We start from the raw sequence: 27,657 nt of genomic DNA on the forward strand, positions 1-27,657 counted from the left end.
ATCAAATTTAAAACCACCCTATAATGTCGAAGTACATGTACGTACCTGTTATGTTAGATATGACACACACAAACATATTTATGTATCAATGTTTAAGGTAAATTAAAAAAGGTTACTTACAGCACAGCTCTCACTGTTATCAGTCCTGTGAGGCAAAATGAAAGCCAAGGTATCTAGATTTTCACACTGTGAGGGAGTCTGAGATGTATCTTTACAACTTGTTAGCACAATGAAGAAGTGAGTTGGAATCAGAATTTCTTGATTACGGATGATTCTGCTGTTTCTGTAAAATATGGTAATATTCACTTTAAGAAAGAAATAACTATCTCCCTCTTATTGAATATTTCACTCAAGTATATTGTTAATACAATACATCCCAAAATAAAATTCAGTCAAATAATTAAACATACTGTAAGAAGCTAGTTATCATAATACCTCAACATTTTCTGCCAGATGGAGAAAGAAAAAGAATTAGAAGACAGCTAAACACAATCCAAATAATGTGATTTTCTATAGAAATTTATTAAACTTTGGATTTTGGGGGGTAATTCTACATTAACAAACTGAAATTGAGACACTAAAGAGAAAAATATCAATTTTGAATATGTACAACCAAGACTCTAAAGCATTACTGATAGCCTTTTATATTCTAGGCAGTTATGAACAGAGAGTGAAAGAGAACTGGTCTGGGACTCTTTTATTCTAGATCCTTCAGAGAACCTATGAATTCTCCTATGTTTTACCTGGATCTTCTTTCCTATCCCATAACTTTTTTTTTTTTTTTAATTGAAGCATATTCTCAAAGATGTCCCAAGTGACACTTTTACCTCATCTTAATTCTGCCATTTCCTTTGGTCTCAAAACTAGATTTGTTTGAAATTAAAAAAAAAGACAACCTAGATTTGTTTGGGTGGTATTTTAGCATCTTTCAAAATTTAAGGCAGTGGTATCATTGTTTTTAAACATAATCGTATGTGGAACCATGATACATAAAATAGATGGAAACAGCGCTCTGGTTGAAGCTGTGAATGGGAAAGGTATAAGTTCTCTTCTTTACCTGTTCTACTGCTGTCATCTCTGAGGCATTTACATGGGACCCTTATGCCTCAAGGGATATAGTAAAAACAACAAAAAGAAAAATGTAATTTTACAAACTAAAGTGGTCACAGGTGTATGTGTGTAAACAGCAATCCCTAAATCTGCCTGAGAGAGTGGTTCTCAGAAAGGGGCTGAATCTCAGTGGATGTTTCACTCTCTTTTTCTTACAGTCTGAATAGCAACAAAATTGCTCCCAAAAATCTTGTTAATTATTGTTTTAATAAAGATTAACTAGTCTCTAAAATGTTCTTCCCCTCTCCTTTATAAAAACAGCACCACTGATGGTTTCTCAAGAAGGTCACTGTATCATTCCCCTCCCGGCAGAGTTGGGTAAAAGCTGTGACATTAGACCAGGGGCAACCCTGGGGCACTACTGCTTTATAAACCTTCTGCTTCCTTGACTCAGGGTGCCTCCAGCCACTATATCATATCATTATATGATATATCATTCTTCATCTTCTAATTGGCAGTATGCAAGTTAAGACAGTATCTTAACAACAGCCACACAGAGAGATTTTCAACACTGATGTTATCTTCTTAACAAAGGCAGAGTTCAGTATTTAATAGGAACTACAGAATTATTCATCAGAGCTGAGTGGGCGATAAACGCTACTTTCATCTAAAAAATATTTAACACTGAGCAAAACATCAAAATTAATCAGATATTTCAAGGGGCTTCCAGCGTAATCAGAAATGTCATGTACATAAATATGAACAGTATCAGATAGAAAAGGTTCTGCTGACTCAGCTGGATGGTAATCTCACTTGAGAGCTGTTTTTAAGAGTAAATGAAATACGTTCTTACTGTTTCAGAGTCTCCAAGGAATCATAATGTCCGTCATAATCAAAATCAAAGACGGGACCACTGACAACATTGAGACCATTTCTTTCTTCAGCATACCTTTGCAGTAGGGTGCCATGAAAGTAGTGCCATATAACTGAAACAAGAAGGAAGACAGTATAGTTTCAAAAGAACAAGGTGCCATGTTGTCATGTGAAATAAATCAACACCATGATTCCAAATTAGCATTTGTCATAATTAGGGATAAAGTCAAGTTTGGCCAGAAATACACTGTTCAGCTTTGGCCCTTGGAAGGACTAACCAGCAAATGCTGAATTCAACTCTATTTCAGGCATCCTTAAACATGTGCATTATCATGAAGCTGTGATCACACATTATCATTAAGCATAAAAAGAAATCATGAACACAAACAAGGCGGGTTATTCAAATTCATTGTTAATATCTGAATTTTTTTGAAATACTCAAAAGCATTCTAGATGTAAATTAGAGTAAAAATTTCCTTGTATGCTCTATATTTTGAAATTCTATATATCACAAAGCATAAATGTGTATTCTTATAAGAGTCAAGTATTGCAATAACTAATAATGATGTAAAATCTATTCATTTTAAAATAAAAAACAATTATCAAGAACTTCAAAATAGTTAAATAGTACAATAGACTGAAATTTAATATATGTTAGTAGACCGTATTAGCTATATCACTTAGGAAGAACATTACATACTTTTTCCACCAGAAATGCTTGTAAACACTTAAGTACAAAGCATAATAATAACTATAGGAATATATCCATAAAAACTATAGGAATTTTTTATGTACTGGTATTCTCAAAGTTAAACAAACCTATAAGAACACATCTGATGTTTAGTCATTTAATTTAGAGCATCAGTCTTAGTACATATAAATCATACCTATAATTTAGGGAAATTCATTGAAATTATGAGATATAAGATTAAAATTTTTTACCTTGAAAACTCTGGTACATGGGCACTATATTAGTAATAAGCAATGCTTCAGAATATACTTGACTTGAACCTTTATTTAATTCTACAAAGAAAATAACAAGGTCAACTATTTCATTCTTCACAAATAACACCAGGAATTATACTTTCTCATGGGAGGCATTTAAAAACATCAGCTGAGTATCATCTTAAACTTGTAAAACTTTCCCAGGTACTGGGTCAAGGGGAAATGCAATGTGTTTGGTCAAGTCCCTTGAAAAAAACAAAATATTTGGATCTTTTCTTCTTCAAGATGAATTTATCAATGAAACAGAATCTTTAATATGAAGCTCCCAAATTAAACATATTCAAATTTTACCTCATTTGCCTTATTTCAACTAAAGTGTATAGTGTTAACAATCGTCTTTCCTTAAACTCTCTCAGAGTGAAAAGAAAAAAAGAGAATATCTGGCTTCAGAACAACACCTACTAACTAGAAAAAACATCACAGGATGTCTGCCCCAAAATGCTGTACAAGGCTTCTTTGTATGGACTTCTGGCTTAGACCTGTCTATTTTTATAATGCAATAGCCAAGTTCTGACTTCAGAAGCTTGCTCTGGGGACTCGATTGGATATTGAGTGTATTTGAGCACCTGGAGGCTTCTGAGTTTTGCCTTTTTAGGACAGATTCAAATTGTCTTCTCATTCAGATACAAGTCTGCCACTTGAAAACACAGAACACTTAACTTCCAAAAAGCCATTCCCTGGGGGCCTTGTATCAGTGAAAGAACAAGCACACTTAGGCTCTCCCTTTACCTAATTCTTTGACAAGTCACATTCTTCTTTTCAAACAACAAAATGATATCTCCTTCCTAAGAACCCTGATGCATCCTGACCTGAGTTTTCCCAAATTCTGTTGAAAAGAAATGCAGAAAAGTGAAGAATGTTCTACCTACAGTGCCTGCACTAAATCCATCACCCTCCAAACAAAAGTAAAAAGGTTTCCAAAACTCAAGTTTTAGACACTTGACAATTTTCCCTAATAGTTCTACCTCCCATTCACAGTTTTCACCAATAAATAAACAAGACGTACACTGCCCCATAAGAAAGAAAAGGAAATGCAAGAGACAGAGAAGATAAGGGAAAGGGAAGGTCAAAGAGGAAGAGACTTACGTGGTGGGGAAAGGAACCCATAACTCAGTTTAGTGTTATTTTTATAAAACGAACATTTATGGACAGGTCTAAGAGGAATTCGGAGATCCTGGTAAAGACAATTGGAAAAGTCTTCTGTAGAGAAACTATCCTGAAGAACAAAATGAAAAGGACCATCAGGGATCAGCCATACGGAAGGAAAAGAGAGAGTTTTATAAATAGTTAAAGGTGAACCACAACATAAAATCATGGAGTTCTGGCTGTCGGTTCATGTCCTTCACCATTTTCCATTTTTCTGCAAGAGTATTTATTCATCTTGCTTCTAACCGAAGTGTAAGAACTCTTTAAAATATTAGGGTATTAATCATATATGTGCAAATATTTTCCTACTATGTTGTGCTAATTTTGTTTATAATGTTTTTGTCTACTCAGTTTCAAACTTTTGTGTAGTGAATTGCTGATTTTTAGAGATCAGACTCTTTCATATCCAACACAGCCACAACAACAAAAGTAGTGGGGCTTAGGGGGTGGAGAAAAGCCACTGAACAGCAATTCGATATGAAAATCTCAGGAGTAGTGATGACTCTGAATTTTTGCAGCTTTCATTATATAAGAAGACTGAAAATTCAGAGTCCAAGAACACCATAATTAAGGTATTAAACAACAATAAATAGGATGGGGACCTACAAAACACTGGGTAAACTGCTATATACTACAAAGTCAAGTAAAATGTGTTTAAAGTGTTTGAAGATGCTCTTTAAAAATTAAAAATCAAATTAAGGTAAAAACATGTTAATATGTGAAATGTCTGTGTGTATTCAATATACCGAAATTACATATATACACGTCTCCCTATCTTTTTATTTAGCAGTCTTAGTGAGTAGTAACAAAAGCTCTGTTTTTATTTTATTTTATTTTTATTTTTTATTTTATTTTTTTTTTGCGGTACACAGGCCTCTCACTGTTGTGGCCTCTCCCGTTGCGGAGCACAGGCTCCGGACGCTCAGGCTCAGCAGCCATGGCTCATGGGCCCAGCCGCTCCGTGGCATGTGGGATCTTCCCGGACCGGGGCACGAACCCATGTCCCCTGCATCGGCAGGCAGACTCTCAACCACTGCGCCACCAGGGAAGCCCCAGAAGCTCTGTTTTTAAAATCTAACTGCTACAGTCAACTAAGCTCTCTCAAATCCCCTTTCCATCCCTTAAAGGCATCCTATAGCTTGCCAGACATTTTCAGTTTTTGAAAATCTGGTCAGCCTAGTTTAAAACTTCACTTCCAGATAAGATCTAAATCTCATCTCCTCCCCCCATTCTCTTTCTCAAGGCCTATTTCCTTCATCATTTATCTTTCTACCACTGCACCCAAGGGATGAGAGTGAGGCGGAATGGTGGTCTTATTCTGGGATATTTTCCCCTACTTCTTTCAAAGCCAAACTCTTCTAGTCTGGGTGGTAGACAGGATCCCTGACCTTTCCCTGGTTTGGTGTGGGTGTCTTCCTATAGGTGGTATACACAGTGAGGTAAGTGAACTTTAATGGCCTTCTCCATCACTGAGGACCCCCTACGATTTGGGCAGCCAAGGGAGATCCTTGTACTTACACAGATATGTATTTTGAGATAAATTGATTGTAAAACTGAGTTCATTAAATTAGAAACTAGAATCATCAAATATTAAAACTGAGAAAAAGCAAAAGCAAGGGAGAAATCTTCACTGCACACCCTCATTTCACAAAAGAAGTTTGCTCTGAGTGTCAAAGTCACGTAGCTAGTTAGCAGCAGAGCTAGAACCAGAATCTAATTTTTCTGACTCTTAGTTCAGTTATCTTCTAATTTGGGAACTGATTACAGAGCCAAGATTGACAGTGAGAAACTATGCTTTCAATGTTTTGCTTAATGATAATATAAAATAACCACACAGAGATAAAGAGGTGACAAATACTTGCATTTCTGTCGATGGTGTAGGCTGTCCAAAGGGGCATCAGGATGTCATGGCTGTAACCACTCACAAACTGGTGCTGGTAAAGCAGACAGACAGTGCTGTTCTTCCAGAGAACTCTGGGTCTTCCATAAGGTAGAGTGCCATGCTTAACGGCCTTCTCTTGGGTCATAGGGGGAAAATGAAACCACCATTCAAACATACTTAGTGTGCATGATATGATAATACATAATGATACACTGATCTAATTCTTTCCTCTACTTAATCCTATTGAAAAATTATTTGTAACTATAAACTAATATATAAATATAATATATATATAATATATATAATAATATAAACTAATGTATAAACTAATTACAAAGAGCAGAACTATAAACAATTTACAATAAAAGGAGTTCACTGCAGTTTTTGCCTATAAAGATTCTGAAAGATCAATGTAATACTAAGATATCACAAGACACTACATGAAATTGCTAGGAATTTCAGCAATTAGGACTTAAATTATATTACTAAAATACTTTAACATTGTCCTTATTACTTATTTTCCAGGATACACTACAGAAGGAAAATTTTCTGGATGATGTGTGTACCTGGAAAGCAAAAGTTCAAAACTGAAATGATGAGACTACACTAAATGAAACAACAATAGTATGTATACTGTTTACTGCCCCTTTTTCCAAGCATCAGATGCTTTTTTAGAGTTCTTTGTATACATCATTGAATTGAATTCTTATAGAGCCCTAAGAATTAAGGTTATATGCCCATTTTATCGATGAGAAAACAGCAATTTATAGGGAGTAAATGCTTTTTCAATGGACATACGGTTCCTAAGCTCATATTCAAACCCATATCTGCTCAGTTCCAAGGCGTCACTTTTCACCACAAAACTTTGCCACCATGGGGCCATCAGAGATTTCTCTAATCTGAACATTTACAGAGATTTATATAGAGAAGTTCTATATGAATAGAACTTCATTCATATAAATGAATGCAGAACTTCATTCACTCTGCATATATGAATGCATAATTCACCTTTTTATTCCAGCAAGAAAAAGCTGTGAGCCAAGTAACTTGAGGGTCAGAGACTGTGTCAAAGTGATACTAAATATCCACGTTTCATCAGCTGCCTGCATATTCTTAATTTTCATTCAAAAGTTATGAAGAAATAACTTTAGATAAATAAATCAATTTATACTCCCTTATAATTAACTAAGAATTAGGTAAGATAGAAAGCTAATGGGTATTTTAAATGGAAATCTGAGGATCTATTATTATAATAGTGTATAAACCTATAAATATCTTCAAAATCTCAAAACACTCCACTAAGTTCATAAAGAGTGATTCAGCTTCCACTAATTATATTACATGCTGTTTCCACTGTAAACACGCCTTCTTTCCTTATGATTAATAGTCTAGACTATCAAGCAAAGAAATCTCTCCGGTTCATCAGGTGGTCCTCCATTACCACCTTATTTTGTTGGTTATTCCCAAACAATGACCCAAAACTAATTCTGTGGTTCACATTGTTGAGAAAAAGCTTGCTTCCACATCCCAGGCTCAAGACCAAGCATGCCTTACCTTCTGCCATTGTCAGATTCAACTGTGTCTGAAAATCCACAATTGGCAAAATCTAAAAAATTCATGATACAATTTTTAAGGACTGAGAAACATGCTTTCATTTTGTAATAAATGAATTTTACAGTATTCCACCATAGAACAAAGATAAATATAAAATCATTTTGTGCAAGTGAAAGTTATTTTTTTTGAAGAAGAGATAAAAGAATAGGGATAACAGTTGCAAAAAGACAAAATTGTTAGCATAGCATAACACAAGTCATCGAAAACAAGAATGTACTTGCTGCTTTATAATTCTTATCTCTACTCTAACAGTCTTTATACAAGTCTAAATTAAACCTAAAACAAAATGGAAAGCATAAGATGAACTACTCAAATGTCTATTTTTATGGACACTATCAATTTTGTTCATAACTTGTCATATATTTTCATCTCCTTACAACAACTGTATATTATGATAGGAGTAAAAAAGGAAAAGTGTCATAAATCCATTTCATGCCAAAAACTGATATTTTCCCTCTAAATTTAAAATAGGTTGGGATGTATTTTAGAAAAGGAATATTGTGATTGGTTCATAAAAGACCTCACTGCTAGGATATCAGCACGGATTCTGGGATTCAGGACATTTCAGGACTCAGCTAGACCTCTCCCAGCCTGCAGCCAATTCAAGTCTCGACACAGGGGGATAAAAATAGAGCGAGAGTGCAAACACCCGGAGCAGGAAAAATAAATAATAAGAAGGTCGGCACGTGTCACTGGAATTGAAAATAAATATATGTTTACTCCCACTCATAAATTTTAATTTAATCATTATGTATTTCTACAACATATGCTATGCAGAGGGTGTTAAAAAATCATACCCACTGGGCTAAACTTCTTGGGACTACTTACCGAGGGATCACACGAGCAATCAAGGCTCTCCCTGGGGGCTCTCGTGAAGGGGCACTGGACCAAGGAGCGGAACTCTTTGGGATGCTTTGGGGTATAAACAGGATTCTTTAGAAGGTGGTTAAGGCTTCCATGAGTTCCATTATTAGGAGCTGGTGTCAAATTCAGTAAATCTGCATAATTTCAAGAATGGTAAATAAAGATTTACTTAGAAATTTCAAAACTAAATAAATAGTAGACTTGCACTACGAATTTTATCTTTTAAAGCCAAATCTATTTCAGGGTCCTTAACTCTTTACCTAAAATAAAACTATAACTCTGTCTCTCTTAGGTTGTAGAGTATTTATGACCATGCTATTCTCAATGGAAATACTGATACGCATGCTGTACTTCTCTATAAAAATTTCTAAATTTTAATGTATACAATAAATATAGTTATCTCCTGTTGAATGCTTATTATATGCCGATCAGTATGCTAATATATTTTTCTTACTTAATCCTCAAAACAATTTAATAAGTTACTGTCAATACCTGGTAGATGAGTACAGGCAGGGTCGTTTTACTGCACTTCAGAGACACTGCATTTTTTACAAATTGGTTTGGGGCAACCCCACATTGTCAGATGATGGTTAGCATGTTTTAATAATAAAGTACTTTTTAATTAAGGTAGGTACATTGTTTCTTTAGACAGAAGCTATCGCACACTTAATAGACTACAGTATAATATAAATGTAACTTTTATAAGCACTGGGAATCCAAAAAAATCATGTGACTTGCTTTATTACAGTATTCACTTTATTGCGGTGGTGTAGAACTGAACCCGCGATTTCTCTAAGGTATGCCTGTAACCAGAGTGCTTAGCTCAAGATTTCAAGCTACTAATGTAGTAGACCTAGGATTCAAAACCAGCTCTGTCCAAGTCTAAGACTCACGCTCTTGATAATGATGGCAAACACTTATACACTAAAGCGCTTAATATATGCCAGGCACTGTTTAAGTGCTTTAGGATATACTAACTCATTTAAGTATACAGGCTCTCACTAAAATAATTATACTTAGAACATATTTAAGGTTTTACAAATGCCCAGTATTGTCATCAGAAAAAGGAAGTAATATTTAAAATGCAATACTCAACCATAAAAGTACTAATTTGGAAGGTACAGAGTCAACTAAGAACATATTCAATATGTCCTCCTCCACTTCTATAACCCTGATATTGCCATCCATTCAACTATTATTGCTACCAGAGGATTCACCTGTTTTGTCTACCTTTCACAACCCCAAACTCTTTTCTCTGGCTTCCACCCTGATCTGGTTCAACTGTCATTTAATGAAGTCCAGGGCCTGGCAAAGTACTGGGCGCTTGGGATGTACAGACCTCCCTACTCTGAGTGTTGTACCATACCACTGTGCAGTCTAGTGGAAGGAACAGGTCAGTCATCAGATGATTAAGTTCTGCACATTTTTTCAATGGCTCTAGGTCAGAAAGGTGGAAATACAAGGGTCTGTCTTGCCGTATCATCACTTCCAGAAAGGTGCCCAACATGTGACCTACTTTTGATAATCCTATTCCAGCTCTGTGTTCAGAAGGGAGAAAAGATGCCTGTTCACACTTACCACACATTAAGTTATAGACTTCAATATTTTCAAAGGAGTCAACTTCAATGCCATGCTTGAATCCAGGTCCGTAGCCAATAAAGAGGGCCTACGTTGGCCAGAAAAGAAACAGTTTATCTACTCATTTCCGTTATGTATGGAGCTGGTCACCAAAGAGGTATTTTATATCTTCCCCATTGTACATATATAAACTGGTTATATTAAGGTAAGTGGAAAAATACTGTGCCCAGTGGACTTTCTAGGATATTATTTTAACCCCTGTTGTACTTTTAATCCAAGGACATCTAGGTTATTTTTCTTAACTGCATTATAATTCCTAACGTGACAATCAGAACAGAATGATGATGAAATCTTTTTTCAACTGTGAAATGGGATCTAAATCTCATTCTTCCCACCACACACAGTGCCACAGGGATCAAATCAGAAAATTATTATGAGTATATTTTGAAATTTTTAAAGTGCTAGGTAAATGGAAGGCATTATTATTTTGGGGGCGGCCGCACTGCATAGCTTGTGGGATTTTACTTCCCTGACCAGAGATTGAACCCAGGTCCTCAACAGTGAGAGCACGGAGTCCTGACCACTGGACCACCAGGGAATTCCCGGCATTATCTTTATTTAAAACATAACTATGATATCTTTTCACCTATTAAATTATTGGCTTTCATTTACTGTGGAGCAACATTCTTAATGAAGCACAAATACATACAAAATAATTACTAGAAATTTAGTATGAGGCATAAGTCACATTCATAAAACATGAATATAAATATTTAACAAAATTCTATTAATTTATTTAATGTCCAAAGTAAAACAGCTACATGAAATTATAAGCTTCATTAATTCTCATTCAAGACATACAATGACAGTCTATGATTTTTAAGTCTAAAACTTTATATATCAGTTTTTTTCTTCAGATGTAAACTATAATTTTTACTGTATAATAGGTTTACTCACTTGCATATTTGAAAATGCATTGTCAGAGCCGTGAAATCCACCTCCACAATATTTCCTTTCTGAAGGATTCCTAATTTTCACATAATATAAATTAACAATGTAAAGTCCATTCATAAAGCAAAACTGACAATCATGACATTATTTCCATTAATAAGGAGTAACTATTCTTTAATATTTTTCTTTAATATTTTTGTACATTTTTTAATATTCTTTGATAAAAAATAAGTAACTATTGTTAAGCAAATCAAAAAAAAGTAAATAAAACCACTTGTCTTTGAAAAGCATTAAGGGACAGCCACCTTTATCTTTCATTTTGTAGACAAATCGATTATAAGCAATATGGTATAAAGGAGAAAACCATTAGCATGGTTTTGAACCCTAACCATACTATTTACTCAGCTGTGACTTTGGCAATTTAATTTTCTTCTCATGGTTTCAATTTGTCATGCTGGGTTTATAAAAATTAAATGGTTTGTACTAAAGAAGTGCTTAGAACACAGTAGATGCTCACTAATATTAGTTCTCCCATGAAGGTAAGGACCTCCTCTCCTTTCATATTCTTTTTCTAAACACTGAAAGCACAGCTCTCTAATAAAGCAGAGACAGTGCAATTCTGTTGACTGAATTCTGGTTCCCTGCTTAGGTTTTGCTGGACAGGGGTATTTATCATCCCTGGCTTCCTGGCAACCATACAGAATTAATGATCAAGTTTTGAGATATTAACAATACGAACCATCCAAATAATTTGCTGAACACACCAATAAACTGAGGTTTATTAATGGACTAGTATAACAAGAATGAAAAAACAGCTTTGTCTAATGAAGAAGGTAATGGCTCATTATTAGAAAGAGTTTTGCCAATTATTTGTTAGACTCTGAAGGTATTATTAGGCATAACTAATAGGCAGAACTATTAGGCATAACTAATTAGGCAGAACTATTAGGCAGAAGAGATACAACGGCAAGTGGTTACACAAATGTGGAGCATAAGAAATAATCAAGACGGATGTGAGGGGACAGAGCAGTGGTTCTCAGCTGGAGGCGACTCCCCTCCCCAGGGGACTTCAGGCAATGTCTGCAGATATTTTTGGTTGTCACAACTACAGAAAAGGTGTTTTTTCATCTAGTGAGTAGAAGCCAGGGATGTTTTCAAATATCCCACAACAGACAGGACAACTCCCCAACCACAAAGAATTATCTGATCCAAAATGTCAATAGGCCAAGGTTGAGAGACCCTGGGATAGAGTGAAGAGAATCATATTTGTAGTTTTCATATAACGACATCATTGGAAAGGGCCCAATGGTTACCTTGAATTACTATAAGATCAAGCTAAGTTTACCTGGGAGATTGTCAGAACTTACAATGCAAGTTGCCACTGAGGGTCCAAATAGAATGTCAAGGGCTCAATCCTGTCACTTTTGGCAAAGTGCAAACGCTTGGGTAAGAAATGTTTCAGGTAAGGTTTGAAGTGCTGGTTTGGTTCCTGGCACTGAAATTGTAGAAGGCAAAGAAAAACCATTATTTCCATATTTTCTTAAGTGTAAACTTCCCTTGAAATTGCTTTCTAACTCCATATGAATTTTTTCTCACAAACATTTAATCAGTATGCCCAAGAAGTCACAGATGCAAATAAACTGAGTTCTTACTACCTATATAAAGTACAAGTTGAATATTCCCAACTACTGAATATTCTTATTTTTCTAGAAAAATCATAATTATTACATAAGAGTCCCAGGATGCTTAGATTGAGTCACTCGTTTACCTTTGTGTTACTACTGATGATCATATTTTCAAATGCTCTTATAACAATTTTAAGAATTTTCTTTAAAATTGTAAGAATTTTCTATCAAGTAAAAACATGTAGTATAGATAAATCAGCACTAGGACAAAAGCTGATTTTAAAAAATAGGCATAAGAAAGACTGGTAGAAAATACATCATAATGCTAACGGTGTTTATGGTAGTACAGCTATAGGGCTTTCCCTTCTATTGTTTTCAGTTATTTCTTGTACTGTCATATAAATTTAACAATATCAATAAATAAATTTTAAAAACCTACATTATTGGGGTATGTCCTTAAAGATCTTTAAAAACTACAGAGCATTTAAATGTTGGCCCAGATACTCAAAAAATCAGATTAAATTCTACAATCCCAAGAACAAATACTGAAACTTTCTTCTAAATATATTTTATACAAAACTAGTAATAACAAAGTAATGGGGGAAAAAAGATACTCACAGAAAGATTTTTGGCAATGCCTTCATAATTAACTGAAGGGGGGCAAAGATAAGAATTAATAGTTGAATGGTATGCTACCATTAGAAATAAAAATAATACAAAAAATATATAATGTCAGACTCAAACCCTATATTTAAATACCAAAGCTGGTTTCAAACAGATCATTTAAATCAGGGGTCCCCAACCCCCAGGCCACGTACCGGTACCGGTCTGCGGCCTGTTAGGGACTGGGCCACACAGCAAGAAGCGAGCAGCGGGCTAGCGAACAAAGCTTCATCTGCCGCTCCCTGCCGCTCCCCATCGCTCCCCACTGCTCGCATTACTGCCTGAACTATCCCCCCTCCCCATCCGTGGAAAAATTGTCTTCCACGAAACCAGTCCCTGGTGCTAAAAAGGTTGGGGACCACTGATTTCAATTATTATATATTAGCCATTGACAGGAATTAGACAGATCTTTAGGAACCACCCAACCTCCACTACCACCATGCCTGTGAAATTACGTCCTATTGTTAAGTGAAAAGGCAAGTTATAGAACATCAGTTTATCCATCTGTCATTCATATGTGTGTCCATTCATCCATCTGCCTGTCCATCTGCCTATCCATCCATCCATCTATCTATCTCTCCATGCATCCAAATATCTATCCATCCTTCCATCCACACATCTAGATCCTGTATAATGTCACTTTGTAAAAATAAAAATGAATGTGTTTTACATATACATGGCAAATACCTGGGAAGACACATCCCAAATCTAAGTATTTATCTCTAGAGAGAGGAACTGAGCTGTGAATTAGGGGGATTTAGGGTGGAAAACTGTTACTTTTTACATACTTTGATATTCAAGGATAATTCCAGAATTTCCAAATAAGGACATAGGGGGATTTAGAAGTGAGGGCAGGTAGAAGAGTTCTGAAACTGAATTTTCACAGCAAGCCCACAGTGTACTTACTTAGTGTACTCTGTGATGGAAACAGTAGCTGCCTAGCTCCCTACGATTCTTTTAGCTATACTTTACATAAGTTTGAGAAAATTATCCAGATAAAAGAATATGTACTCTCTATATATTTTAATGTGTGAGTGTAGATACAGAGATACATAATTTTTACTTGAAATTGGGAAACTTAGGGGCCTAATTGAGATAAGGGTGTGTGTGGCTAAGCTTAGCCATTCTATCCTAAACATCTCTGGGGACTGCCATTGCCTGTATAGTTTTATAACAGGTTTTATAACAATCATGTACTACTTTAATAAATTGTTTAAACACTAATTCAAACTTGTTATCGTACAAGTTAGTGTCTGTGCTTTGGGTTACTATGTTAATATATTTGCATAACTATTTTCCTGCAGGGAAATCTACTTCTTCTCATGAATATTCAACAGTATCTACTGAAACATATAGCACTGCATATACCCAAACCTAATCCAATGCTGATGACTGCCAGAAAAGCTCTTTTCTCTTTCCATTTCAAAGGTAATTGTAACAAAAAGATAAACAAAAACTGCCCTTAGTATTTGCGAATTACCAAGGATGGTAATCAAAAAGAGGGGTATAATAGAGGTGCAATCAGTTCTGAAATAGGCTTGACTTTCAAAAGAATGAATATTTAAAATTTCTTGGTAGTTTAGTTTGAGTACAACATGGGGTCAAGAGAGAATGTGAAATTTCTTCTTCTCTATTCAAAAAACACATTCTCATTGTTTTTTGGAATAGTTTAAGAAAGTCATTTCTGAGAATAGAAATTAGTTGCTTATAGAATTAATCATCTCTGCCAGCATTCCTCCTCATAATGGAATATTATCCTATAATATCTGTAAATTATTTTAATGAAATGACATTAATTAAAGTTCAATAAATGTAGTCGAACTTTTCTCTTAAGTTTTTATTTTTCTAGTACAAGTAATCTTGAACCCAACACAAGCAAAAGACACAACGATAACATAAAATTGTACCAAGTTCATCAAATAATATTCTTAGCCATGAATAACAGATAAGCGGTTAGACTTGTGCCCTCACATCTAGTTCCATAAAATCCCTTGGGTGCAGAAGATCAGCCCTGGAGATTTAATCATGAAAAGGAAATTAACTGATCCTCTTTAATTTAGAGACATAATGATTCTGAGGGACGTGTTGTGAATATAATCATATTCAAAATTAGCATAGAGATATACTTACATGAATAGTATTTATCTGGTACATCAGAGGGTCTCAATCGAGCTGCAGGTCCATATATAACTTTAACATTTTTAATATCCCCCAGATATTTACTCAGATACACATATTTCTTACAACTGCCTTGTTCCATGCCTAGGAGAAAAAAAATCCCCAAATGTGTTACAACTTTAATAAAAAACATTTAACATGTAGGACAGAATTTCTTTCCCTTCCAGAATTTAAATCAATAAACATGAGGTCAGCACTCATGACAGCTGAACATCTAATAGGTAAGACACAGAATTTCATGTATATCTACCACGTCACTTAAAAAAAAATCTTTTCCCTTTCCTTCATCCAAAATTAGTGTTTCTTCTTATTTATATATTACAGTAACTTTATGTGAGTGATGAGGAATATCACAGTTTTAGACTGAATATGAAAGCGTAGTTACTTTCTCAGAATCACCTAGCATATTAACTATGAGTATAAAACTCTCAACCTCATTCCAGGACTGGGGGCTTCTTTAGGATACAGCTTCTTAGGACTGTTTCTAGAAATAGTTTTCAGTAATTATTTCTGAAGCAAACAATAATAACAACAACAAAAAACAAACAAAAAGAACCTCTTTCCTATTTTCTTGTATATACATTGCTTTTACAGTCCCAAGGCTATACACATACATGTTCTAAAGGTCACAGTAAGTAAAAGTTAACTTAAAATATTGCCAAAATTAATACATACTGCTTTTAAAAGTCCGCTTTCTCATGCTAGAGAAAACAGAAGCAGCACATAATAATCTATTCAAATTACACCTAAAATTTTTAGAGTAGATTTACCAAAATTTAATATTAAAAAATTTGTTTTAACTCTCCAAGTTCCTGGTGTAAGCCCACCCCAAATCAGGAGATGAGTGCATTGTGGTTAATAGGCTCTTAGGTTTCTGTGAATTCTACGTTTCACTTGTGATTTATATTTAATGTAGTATTTTCTAAAGGCTTTCTACAAGAAATCACATTTAAAAGAAAGAATTAACTACAAAAGTCAGAGGAAATAATAAAACAATAATCAATCTAGTAAACTTCTGGGGGCACCATTTAACCTGAAGGAAAAATGATGCAAATTCAGGTTACCATGATCTGAGATAAGGATGAGGTTCAAACATCTATGCAAGTTCAACTCTTTTAGACCATCCATCAGCATGCCAACCATGTTGTCAACCCTCTGCAAAGCTCTGATGACCTAAGAAAGGGAAACAACCTCATGTCATGCAGTTAAAAGTATTCATGAAATGCTTCTTATAGTTCTATGTACTTAATTTTTTTAAATTAAATTAAAATTCTAGGAATACAGCCCATTGTTTCCATACAAACTGTATTATTTTGTATATGAATATCACAAGGACACAGAATGGTGTATGATTTTGGCAAATTACCTCTGGCTCTTCTCTCCTCCTCTCTCCGGGCAAAACCACGGGAGGCAAATTCTTGTGCAGTTTTGCCTGTGTCTTCGGTACCATATCAAAACAGTCTAACCTTTATCTATAGTCTGTGTATTTCACTGTATTATGAAACAAGCTCTTTCAACGTGGTCTTTCTTTCACTCAAAGATATCCAAGCAACATGGATTGGAATTTTTAAGTATGAAGATAAAGTGGGTTTCGATGAGCCAATAATACTAGCGTTTAACTGAGTTTATAAATTGATGAATATGATTTGAAGAGCGATGGGCTCGACCTTGACTGAAGATGAAACAGAAAAGCAGGTACTTTGGGAAATCTTTAGTGAACAGAAAAAATAGCACTGGTCTTAAAACTTATGTGATCTGATAATCAATTACAAAATGATCCTTAGACTTACTTGTAGCCAAACTGACCTCGACACAGGTCTTAGTAGTGAAAGGATAAAAATTATACTAGCATCTGGCTAATTGTTCGAACCAAGATAAGAACTACAGGAAACTTCCATTTGTCTAATTATGACATGGCTGCATTGACGGCCACACATCTCCCACCTCTAAGAAGGAGCATTTCTGCTTAGCTGAAGGACAGAATCAAAGCAAGGGCATGTGGGTTAACTACACTGAAGTTACTGGAGATAGGTTTTGATGGAAAGAGTACAAAGGGTGGAGTGTGAAAGGTCTCATTTGAAATTGAAAATATAGAATTTAACTCATCACTGGTTCAATTTAGCACTGTAGATAGCGTAAAACAAAACAATGCTCCCAACTCTTTTTGATTAAAGTGCATCTTTTGGTTTAATAAAAATGTGCTTAATACTCACTCTTTCCAGAAATCATGGATTCTTACAGAATGGTCTAGAAACCTGCTTCAAAGCAAAGTTCAGTGAGATATTACCAGGCTTAATGAAGTAATCATTGATAAAAATGTACTTACTTCACTGCTGACTGGTCCATAAGAGTGACCTGAAGAATCTGGTTCTTCTAAATACAGAGTGTAAAAGTGTGGTCTAAATCAAACAGTATCAAAATGTAATATTTTACGAACACATTGTAAAACAGAATAGAAAGAATAATTCAACAACTGATAGTGAATAGAAGTTAATACAACACTGGGGTAACATTTCTAAAATTGCTGAGAAATAATTTACATGTTTAGAGTTCTTCAAAATGTGGCTGTGATAGGACACTAAAGAGTTAATTTGGATATAAAACACCATAGCCAATAGCAAAGTTTTCCTGTCATCTATTTAAAATATTCTGATGTTTTTATAAAACAAAGGAGTATTTTATGACAGAAATTAATCGTCTACATACCTTTCATCTTTAGGAAGCTGCAGCCACTTAAGAACAGCTAAAATTCTTTCTTCAAATGGTACTGAACTAATATGAAAGATAAACAAAATGAAAACAAATCTGTGACAGCTGTTTGGGTTTAAGATATAAATGTGTGTCTCACTGAAAATTTCATTCAGAGAGCCTAAAACAATTCAAGGCATCAAATGTGTTCCAAGCAATGTAAGAGCTTCATCTGAAAACTTAAAATTGTTTTCTCGACAAAGAAACGAACATTAAATTTTACACATATGGAAGTTGTAGCCGGGTTTAAGAGATTTGCTTCCTATACTCTACCTGAGGATCTTACTCCTGGACCTGAGAATAGCAATTGCTATGGCATGAATAACCCATGTGTCAATACACTCTTCAAAGAGGACCTCATGAAGAACTCACTCATTGACGACTCTTAGTAAAATTGGGAAGTGGACACCTAATGAGCAGACAGTTCTCCAGGCAACGATTTCTGGGCAGAATTAACGACACCTTCCTGTGGGCACAGGATTTTGCTTACACGTCTCCATCAGAGTGCTTGCCCAACCTCCAGTACACTTAGTTGTACCTTGAGAAGGTCTCTATCAGACCTTGAGAAGCCAGAGAACATATATCACCACTCTTCAAATCCCCCAGGCCTAGGACAGTGCCCGTCACATAGAATCTCAATAACCATCTATGGAATGAAACTAACAGCAAATAACAAGGTGTCCGTGTGTACCCTAAGGAATAAACAACAGCATAAGGTCACCATAGAAAATCATTATGCATTTCTTGTTTGGAATTTATGAACTTTTCCTTTCGTCCCTCAAATACATTATCGTATTGATTTTATGACATAAATTTCCCAAGTGAAAGACGAAACTATTTTGCTAGTCTCCCTAAAATGATCCAAAGAGAGTTTTCCAGAAAAAAAGTTTCTGTTTTTTTCGTGGTACCTCATGGATTTTGAATATCACAGGGAGGTTACTCCAATCAGTTCTCACATTAAATGGAACGTTTAACAAAGGAATTTGAAAATGCAAATCCAGGGGTGCCATTAATATCTTCTTTTAAATAATATTTCCAGATACTAGAGAGTCACTCCTACCTGTGTCCCTTTAATACTTTCACCTCCTTCTCCTCGTTCTTTCTCCCTAGAGTGAAAATGTGCAGGACCTCTACTTTCACCAGGACTTCCATCTTATTCCTGCCCAAAGATCTGAATGCAAACTCTAACATGTTACCAGTGCTTTCTAGAAAACCTCCAGGAAAAAACTTGTCATAGTTTTACTGTCTATCTATCATCCATCTAAAACTCTTTAAGACAGAGTTCTTATTCTGACAGGTCTCATTTTTCAAACAACATATCATTTAAATGCGAGAACTCAGGCTTTGATAAGAAAATAAACAATTCTATGTTATAGGTCCTAGAAAAAGTACAGCTATACATACCCATTATACATCTTATAGATGTCTGGGAAAATTCCATTAATTTTCACATCTGATCCTGGCCAAAAAAACGTGCCCGTCTTCAGGCCTTGATATTTAGCCGTAAGCCAAATCTGGGGAAGCCAGTGAAGGAAAGTTAGGAAATTATGCAAGCATTCATTTCTTAGGAAAATATCTGTTCATGCAACCCCAATGCTTTCCTCCCAAATGCTAGAATGTTTTTGACGTTAATAAGCTCCAGCAGTTAGACTACAAAATAACAATATAATATGACTTTGAACAGCAGTAAAGAGAAATTAAATAATCAGAAATTAAATTAACCTAAAAAATATGAACAGTTGATAACTCCTGCAACTTTTATAGTCATACTTCTACTTAATAGGTTCCTTCTTTTTTTTTTTTTTTTTAACATCTTTATTGGGGTATAATTGCTTTACAATGGTGTGTTAGTTTCTGCTTTATAACAAAGTGAGTGAGTTAAACATATACATATGTTCCCACATCTCTTCCCTCTTGCATCTCCCTCCCTCCCACCCTCCCTATCCCACCCCTCCAGGCAGTCGCAAAGCACCGAGCTGATATCCCTGTGCTATGCGGCTGCTTCCCACTAGAATAGGTTCCTTCTTAAAAGAAGAAAAATTCATGAAAGGAAAAAGAAAAGAAAAATTTACAAATATACATATCTTTAACTTATTGACATTTTTGCTTATGTAACTAACATTTATTGAGCACTTATTATTGCCAATTACAGTTCTAAATAGTATTCTAGATTATCAATTCAACTAATCATCACAATAACTCTATGAGGTAGTTAACAGTATTTACAGTATTATTTACAGTACAGATAGGAGAAGATTGAGGCACAGAAAGAATAATTTACCCAAAGTCACACAGCTTCAAATGTCAGATCTAAAATCTGAATTTATAACTTGCAAATGCTCTTCTCCTTCCAAGAGGAATACCAAGACTATCCAAATAGACCTTATAGAATTGTCACGGCAATTTATAAAAACTCAAAAGGAGAGCACATCTAAGTCACAATCAGAGAGAATCTTCTAAGTTAGCAAATACAAACAAAGTCAAAGTTTACACCTGTAGAAACAGTCAGCTTTGTGTAGATCAAAATATTACCCCCAGACTACTGCTCTTCGCTACTAGAACAAAAAGGTAAAATCAAGCAGAAAAGAGAACTGGCTCAGCATAACCCAAACCCCACTCTGGAACAGACTACATAATGATACAAGCTATATTTAGAGTTACCTGAATTCATCTCTGTTTGCATAAGGATGGCATAAAACACAGTAAATGAAATGAGTTATTAAAAGCTCCAGGGAATGTGGTATTTTACTCTGCTAGAAACAGATAAGAATAATAAAAATAATTTTAATAGATAAAACAAACAACTCACTGGTTCTCCTTTGTACCACTCAGGATTAAATTTCTCTTTACTTTTAAGTGCAAAGTAAGCATTCCTTTGGGGATCATACATCTTATTGTCAATGAGGCCATGGGATTCTGGATAAAGTCCCTAAAAAATATAAAATAGAAGTTTTATGCAAGTTTTAAGTTTTTAAAGTTACAGAACAAAATCATCAAAGAGAAATAGACAACTTAAGCTACACAGAACTTAACCCAGCTTAAGGAGAGAAGAACAAAACAATGGGTATTGTTAAAACATAACCAACCACTCGAGATTTTATGGAGTATTTGTGTTTTAATTTATGTAATAGGAGAAAATAAATTAGGAATGATATGGATGAAGTTCTATATAAAGAAGCAGCCTAATTTTGAAAAAAGTACTGTATTGTCCTTTTGCATTGCTCAGTGAAACATTTCTTCAGAACAAACTCCTTTTTGGTTGGGTCCAAGAGTAGCTTGTACCAACACAAGCTAAAGTATTAATTCTCTGGCTTCAACCCTAAGGCCTAATGAATTCTACTTTTTTTTTCTGGATTCAAATTAAATCTCCAAACTTTGAATGAAACAAAAATAGAGCTGTAATCCTACCTAAAGTCAGGCAAAGTGGCTTGCTTAGAACTCATACATCAAGATGACTGGAAAGACAGCTGAGAACATGTGAGTGCAGACAGTCTGGGGCTCAAATAAAGTAAGATAAAAACTAATCAGAAAAAACAGGACCCAAAAATCAGAGACTCTTAAATTGAAAGGGAACCAAGAAATCATTTCTTGGAGTCTTTAGTCACCTCTTTTCACAGATGGGAAATGGAGACCCTGAAAGTAAAGTGACCTGCCCAAGGCCACAACTAGTTAGTAGAAAAGCTAAGACCAGAACCTAGGTTTCCTTGCTTAACTACACAATGAAAAAGAAGTTATTTTTTTCTGATCTGAAATCTACTTATTCTCTTGAAAAATGTTACATTTACATCTCACTTCTGTGAACATATAAAAGTTGAAATGCAGAGCTTACTGTGACAATGCTGTAGTGATTGGGGAAAGTTTTTGTTGGATATACTGGTCTCATGTTTTTAGCATATGTTCCACAGGTTCCTACAAGGAAAAAAAATTAAATATTTTTATTAAATACAACTAACAATCTGTTTCCCTCATTTAGCTTTGGTACCACAGACTTCTAAATAGTTCTAAAAAGTGAACCCAGAAGGGATTTACAACCATATAAAAATTCAGGGTGAATTACAAAGCAACATTTTGGACTCGAATTCAATGTTAAGAGTTAGTTTTTCTCTTACTTAGAAAATCATTAAACAAAATAGTTAAGCCAATGAAATAATTATCCCATACTTATCAATAACATTAAGTTCCAGATGGACCATAATGATTCTTGCTAGATCTTTGTCTGCTACTACTTGGTGGTAACATACTAAATTATAGGATGTAGTTATATTTTAACAACAAAAAACTGCACTAGTAGCTAAATCTGCAAAATTAAAACAAGAATGAAGCAGTAGCTGGGATGACAGTGTCCCACCCCAAAAATCCAATCTAGCTAACTCTAGACAAGTTCAACACTGCTCTAAAGATAAAAAGCATCTTCCGGCTTCAAGAAAGGACACAAGTCAAACTGTTGCTGATTTAGCCCTAGTGTCACATTCGTCTTCTGCCTCTACCATTGAAGAGGGAATACATAACTAATGATTCTAGCATATCAATACCTCATTGCCTGAAAATATTCCTCAGATTGGCATGTGTCTATCTATCTCACTGCCTTCCAAATAGTTCAGAATTACAAGCTACATTCCCCAGCTACCCAAAGAGAGGACTTAGTCTAACTGTGTATTGATTTCCTTTCAACTTTCAACTTCATGTATAGGTACCTACAGCTCCTTAATTCTGAACTCAGGTTCTGAACTCATATTTGGTGCTATGGAAACAAACTTTCCTCCTGATGATAACAAAGGGCCATATTCAAACCTCAAAGCTCATGAGCCTGGCTGGTAAGAACAGAGCCTTCCTTGCCCATGCAAGCTCTCTGCTAAAGACTTTTTTAGGTCAAATGATTATTTATAAAAACTATTTTCTTCCCAGGAGAAATTAGAAACTGAAAATTTTTAAAGTTCTCCAAATATTATTTTGGCTTGTCACAAAAGAAGTAGAATAAACGTACCTATGTATTTACTGAGAGTGACTTTGATGTTTAAACCAACCTCATATACTCAAGTCTAGTAAATAATGTTTCAGAGCTCCAGAAGAACACCAAAACAGTGTATTTACTTACTTCTAGTTCAGTCCAGCATTACACTGTGGCTACTTAAATACTGATCACTGATAACAAGCAATGTTCTACAGTTTTTATACCCATATTTAATTTTTTTTTCAGTAACAATGATGATACAAGTGATGCCCATATTACTGGTGGTTAATGTGATTTAAAACTTTGGCATTAATACTAAGAAAAGACAATTCTACTATTGCGTTAGTAACTTATACAATAATCATTCAATTAAGGCTTTATTGAGATAAAGAAGTTGGAAAGATGCTACATGATACTATAAGATAAATAACAAATATTCTATATCTACCCTACTAGAAACATAGCAGTTTTTGAAATGCTATTTTAGTTTTTGAAATGCTATTTTAAGATGTAATACATATTAGATAAATATATAAATAATTTTTCCATAAAAGGAATCCAAAAGTCTAAGAAAAAAAAAGTATATCTCGGGGCTTCCCTGGTGGCGCAGTGGTTGAGAGTCCGCCTGCCGATGCAGGGGACACGGGTTCGTGCCCCGGTCTGGGAAGATCCCACATGCCGCGGAGCGGCTGGGCCCATGAGCCATGGCCGCTGAGCCTGCGCGTCCGGAGCCTGTCCTCCGCAACGGGAGAGGCCACAACAGTGAGAGGCCCGCGTAACGCATAAAAAAAAAAAAAAAAAAAAAAAAAAAGTATATCTTATCTCATCCTTATATCTACAACTATCACCAAGGGATAAAAATCCTAAAATAACTACTATTATCGCAGAATTATTTAAAAGGCAGTTTCAGAACAATTACAATATTAAACACTAGTTCCTTATCATTAGGTTTAACTCTTTTGCAATTGAGGAGTTTAGTAAAACAGATTCTGCCAGTATTTTTCGAAAAAAAGACTCCTTCCTTAGTCTATCTCACTGAAACTGTGGCACTCCAATAGTAAACTCTGAAGTTACTCACTCAGCTTGCTAATAACAGGAAGAAGTCCGCCCCAAGTGTGTAAATATTCTGCCCTGAAACCATCCAAAGAAAATAAGAGGGTAGGAGGCATTTCAAACCTGGATAATGAGAAAGAAAGGAAAAAAAATTGTTTAAAGAAGAAGAAAGAAGACACAGAGCCAGTGAAGATTTTCCACTGAGGTTGGTATGTAATCTTAGGTAAACTAACAAGCTCAACAAACATCTTCATAAAGAATATTTTGTAAGCATCTATATTCACATATATGCTTTTATATTTTATAATATATATCATCAACTAGTACTGATTAAGCACTCATACCATTCTGAGCCACCATACAGAGACCATCATTTATGATTCCTGCTATTCCAAAAGCTAGACCAAAAGCAACTAAAATGTAATAATATTTTCCCAATTTGCAAGAGAATAAATGTTAACAAATAGCATGTTCTAAATTATGTTTCTTGTTTCCACTATTTTTTTTTCTGTAAAAGCATTTTCTGATATTGTCTCTACTTGAAACTAATAGATAGTATCTCATATCACATAAATTATATACAATATTTAGCTTTTAAGTTTACCATATTTAAAAGATATTAATATTTAATAGAGAAGTTGGTGAGGTATTTACTACAGTTAAATATATAAACAACAAAGAAATGATCCAAAGCTAGAAATGAACAAACAATGAAGGTACACACACACACACACACACACACACACACACACACAGATTTACATGTGTGGTATGGAAATCCAAAGAGGGAAGCAAAAAAAAAAAATGTATAATGATATTCCCAACAAAAGAGAATAACTATGGACAACCATTCCATGGCTACACCAAAACAGGCATGGTTCAGAAATTTTACAGCTTCTAATGACATCTGATAGACAGTAGGAAAGTCGTGCATCACTGGATAACCATGAAAAAACTTTCCACTGAAAGTTTACTCAGTAATTTAAAAATCTGAGCACAAAGATTTACCTTACCTTACCTTTTCCAACTCTACTGCCTCCCCAGCTTACTCTCATACCCAAACACAAATGGAAAAAGGAGGAAATTTGTGTATAATTTCCACTAACTAGTATTTGTACCATAGTTCTGCTGGGAAACTCTGCAGAATCAGCTGCATATAGTCTCAATGGTCCATGTCTGTATAAAATTATTTCTATTCAATCAACAGAAAACATAAAAACAGTTTGCTGGGCCTCCAGGTAAATATACGGGTATAATAATTTCCCGTATAATAAAATGTGTCCTAAATTACGGTCTTCTTGTAAAGAAAGAAGGACTTATATTTTCCACTAACAGAGTCAACATTACAATTGGAAAATAATAGTCAATGTTTAGAAGGAAAAGGAAGATTCAAAATTCATTAAGTGTAAAATTTCCAATATATCTTGGACTTAACAGACATCTTAGGATATATGAGAAGTCCTCTTTGAAAAAAGTCTCTTCTGTTGGAATTTTTTGGGTTTAGTTTTGGCTGCTATTACTGCTGTTTTAAACAGAAAAGAACTCTTCCATCCAACAGAAAACAAAAATACATATTTAAAAAACAAAAATAAATTATATACATAAGTAAGCTAAAATACAGCTTTAAAATGTTTAACAGTCTGGAAAAATCATTATTTTAAAGACATAAAAATATATTTCTGAAGATTAATAATTCAAATTATATGAATTTGAATTCATATATCTTTGTTCAAGTGGAGCAAATATGATTATGTTTAATACTGTCACCAAATTTCCACCTTCTGAATTCCACACAAATTTTTTTTGATGACCTTGTAAACATAAGGTATTATAAAAATACTCTAAATACAAAAATAACAAGTATAAATTATAAAAATTATGTAACATCTTCTCACAGACATGTTATCCCAACAATATATAAATGAACCAAAACACACAAAAAAAATAAAAAGAAGCTGTAATTTGCTGTAAGTTCAACTTGAAAAATTTCAAATGAATGTAAAGATCCTTCCTTCCTAAGAAGGAAAACACAAATACTTTCACCCAACACTCATGAATACTAAATATTTATGATCTCTCTTTTTTCCACTAGCTTCCAGAGTGGGGAGTCACGCCATAATCATCTCTACACCACCAGTGCCAAAAGAGGGCTTAACTAAAAATAATATTTACTGAACCAATGAATAATTATTATTTTTATTTGGAAAGGGAAAAAAATGGTACGCCTAAAAAAACTTAGTATCTCAGAATATAATCTCACCCTGCTGGACACTGTGGATCATTAATGCTGTCACATGTTTCTTCTGCCCAACTTTTCTCACCTAAAACATTTTCAAGAAGTACAATGAGTTAAACACACTCAACAGAAACAATGATTGTGATGCCTGTGAGACACATTAGGACAGATTCCAAAAACAAAATATGTTAAACAGATACATAGATAATATGGGACGTGATTCTAGGGAAACAAAACAAATAAAGGGAGTTATTCTGTTTCAAAATAAAAGTTAGCTGATATCAGGAATTTAAAAATGAATGTATAATTGCAAGACTAAAACATACTACTGCATTTGGGAGAACTTGAAGGCACCTTTTCCATTTTCAAATTGTTAATATTTTTAGCCAAAATTTACAACCCTCCTTCTATCCACCCAACAAAATCTTCTGGTATTAAATCCTTGATGTCTTAGTTCCTCTCATACAGAGCCAGGTTCTGTCAAAGAATTTCAAGGAACCCTGTAACACCTAGACGAGACATCATCATAACATCAGTTTACACAGAATCTTATGCCCTAACTTCACATCCACTCTCTCAACGCACAGTAGACATTGTCCTCACTTACTACAAAGGAACCTGTTATATAGTCAGCCAGGACCGCAAAAGTGATCTTTCCACAAGTACAGCGTTAAATATGCAGCTAATATCAAAAGAACATGAGGGGGTTGTAGCAGAAGAGTGAGTGACTACAGATAAAACAACATTGGCCATGTTAGATAATGGTAATTATTAAGCTGGGTGATGCAAGCTTCATCACATATTCTCTCTATTCAGGTATATCTGTTTGAAATTTTCCTTAATACCATGTTTTTAAAATATTTTTTCAGCTAATATGGTGGGTCAATAACTATGACTTCTAATGTAAAAAATACATCTGTGCTAAACCCCGCTAGGACCTAGGAAGATGTAAGCCTGCCTCTGAACCCGGCGAGGGCATGACCTCCTGACCTCGGCACACGGAGCCATGGTTGATGCAGCAGTCGCCCTTGTCCTTGCAGTCATCCGAACAGGAGCAGAGGCTTCGGGACAACCTTTTCTCACCACACCTGAATTTGCTGCAAGTCCATATCCGTTCTAGAAACAAATATCAACATAATACATTTCATGGTCCAAATTCAACATGTCCAAAGTGAATACAGAAATGTCTCTGGAACATGATCCATGAAGAGACAATGGACCATTTTCTAACCCTTAGTCA

General features: G+C 34.8%; 1 protein-coding gene across 1 annotated transcript in view; it reads right to left on the reverse strand.

The window, feature by feature from the left end:
- The window catches only part of ENPP1 (ectonucleotide pyrophosphatase/phosphodiesterase 1), a 69,571-nt gene that overhangs the window by 5,482 nt on the left and 36,432 nt on the right, over positions 1-27,657 (reverse strand). Inside the window, exons 4-24 of the mRNA XM_032651681.1 lie at positions 27,408-27,533; positions 26,442-26,502; positions 24,207-24,304; positions 22,007-22,086; positions 20,987-21,106; positions 19,582-19,691; positions 18,136-18,201; positions 17,756-17,828; positions 16,494-16,602; positions 15,382-15,513; positions 13,207-13,238; positions 12,331-12,458; positions 10,970-11,039; positions 10,013-10,100; positions 8,399-8,568; positions 7,511-7,562; positions 5,937-6,091; positions 4,015-4,144; positions 2,866-2,946; positions 1,904-2,036; positions 121-283 (exon numbers count right to left, since the gene is read on the reverse strand). Of these exons, the coding sequence (XP_032507572.1) occupies positions 121-283; positions 1,904-2,036; positions 2,866-2,946; positions 4,015-4,144; positions 5,937-6,091; positions 7,511-7,562; positions 8,399-8,568; positions 10,013-10,100; positions 10,970-11,039; positions 12,331-12,458; positions 13,207-13,238; positions 15,382-15,513; positions 16,494-16,602; positions 17,756-17,828; positions 18,136-18,201; positions 19,582-19,691; positions 20,987-21,106; positions 22,007-22,086; positions 24,207-24,304; positions 26,442-26,502; positions 27,408-27,533 (2,177 nt within the window). The remainder of the gene's footprint in view (positions 1-120; positions 284-1,903; positions 2,037-2,865; positions 2,947-4,014; positions 4,145-5,936; positions 6,092-7,510; positions 7,563-8,398; positions 8,569-10,012; positions 10,101-10,969; positions 11,040-12,330; positions 12,459-13,206; positions 13,239-15,381; positions 15,514-16,493; positions 16,603-17,755; positions 17,829-18,135; positions 18,202-19,581; positions 19,692-20,986; positions 21,107-22,006; positions 22,087-24,206; positions 24,305-26,441; positions 26,503-27,407; positions 27,534-27,657) is intronic.

Source organism: Phocoena sinus, chromosome 12, assembly GCF_008692025.1.
Source record: "Phocoena sinus isolate mPhoSin1 chromosome 12, mPhoSin1.pri, whole genome shotgun sequence".
Classification (NCBI taxonomy): domain Eukaryota; kingdom Metazoa; phylum Chordata; class Mammalia; order Artiodactyla; family Phocoenidae; genus Phocoena; species Phocoena sinus.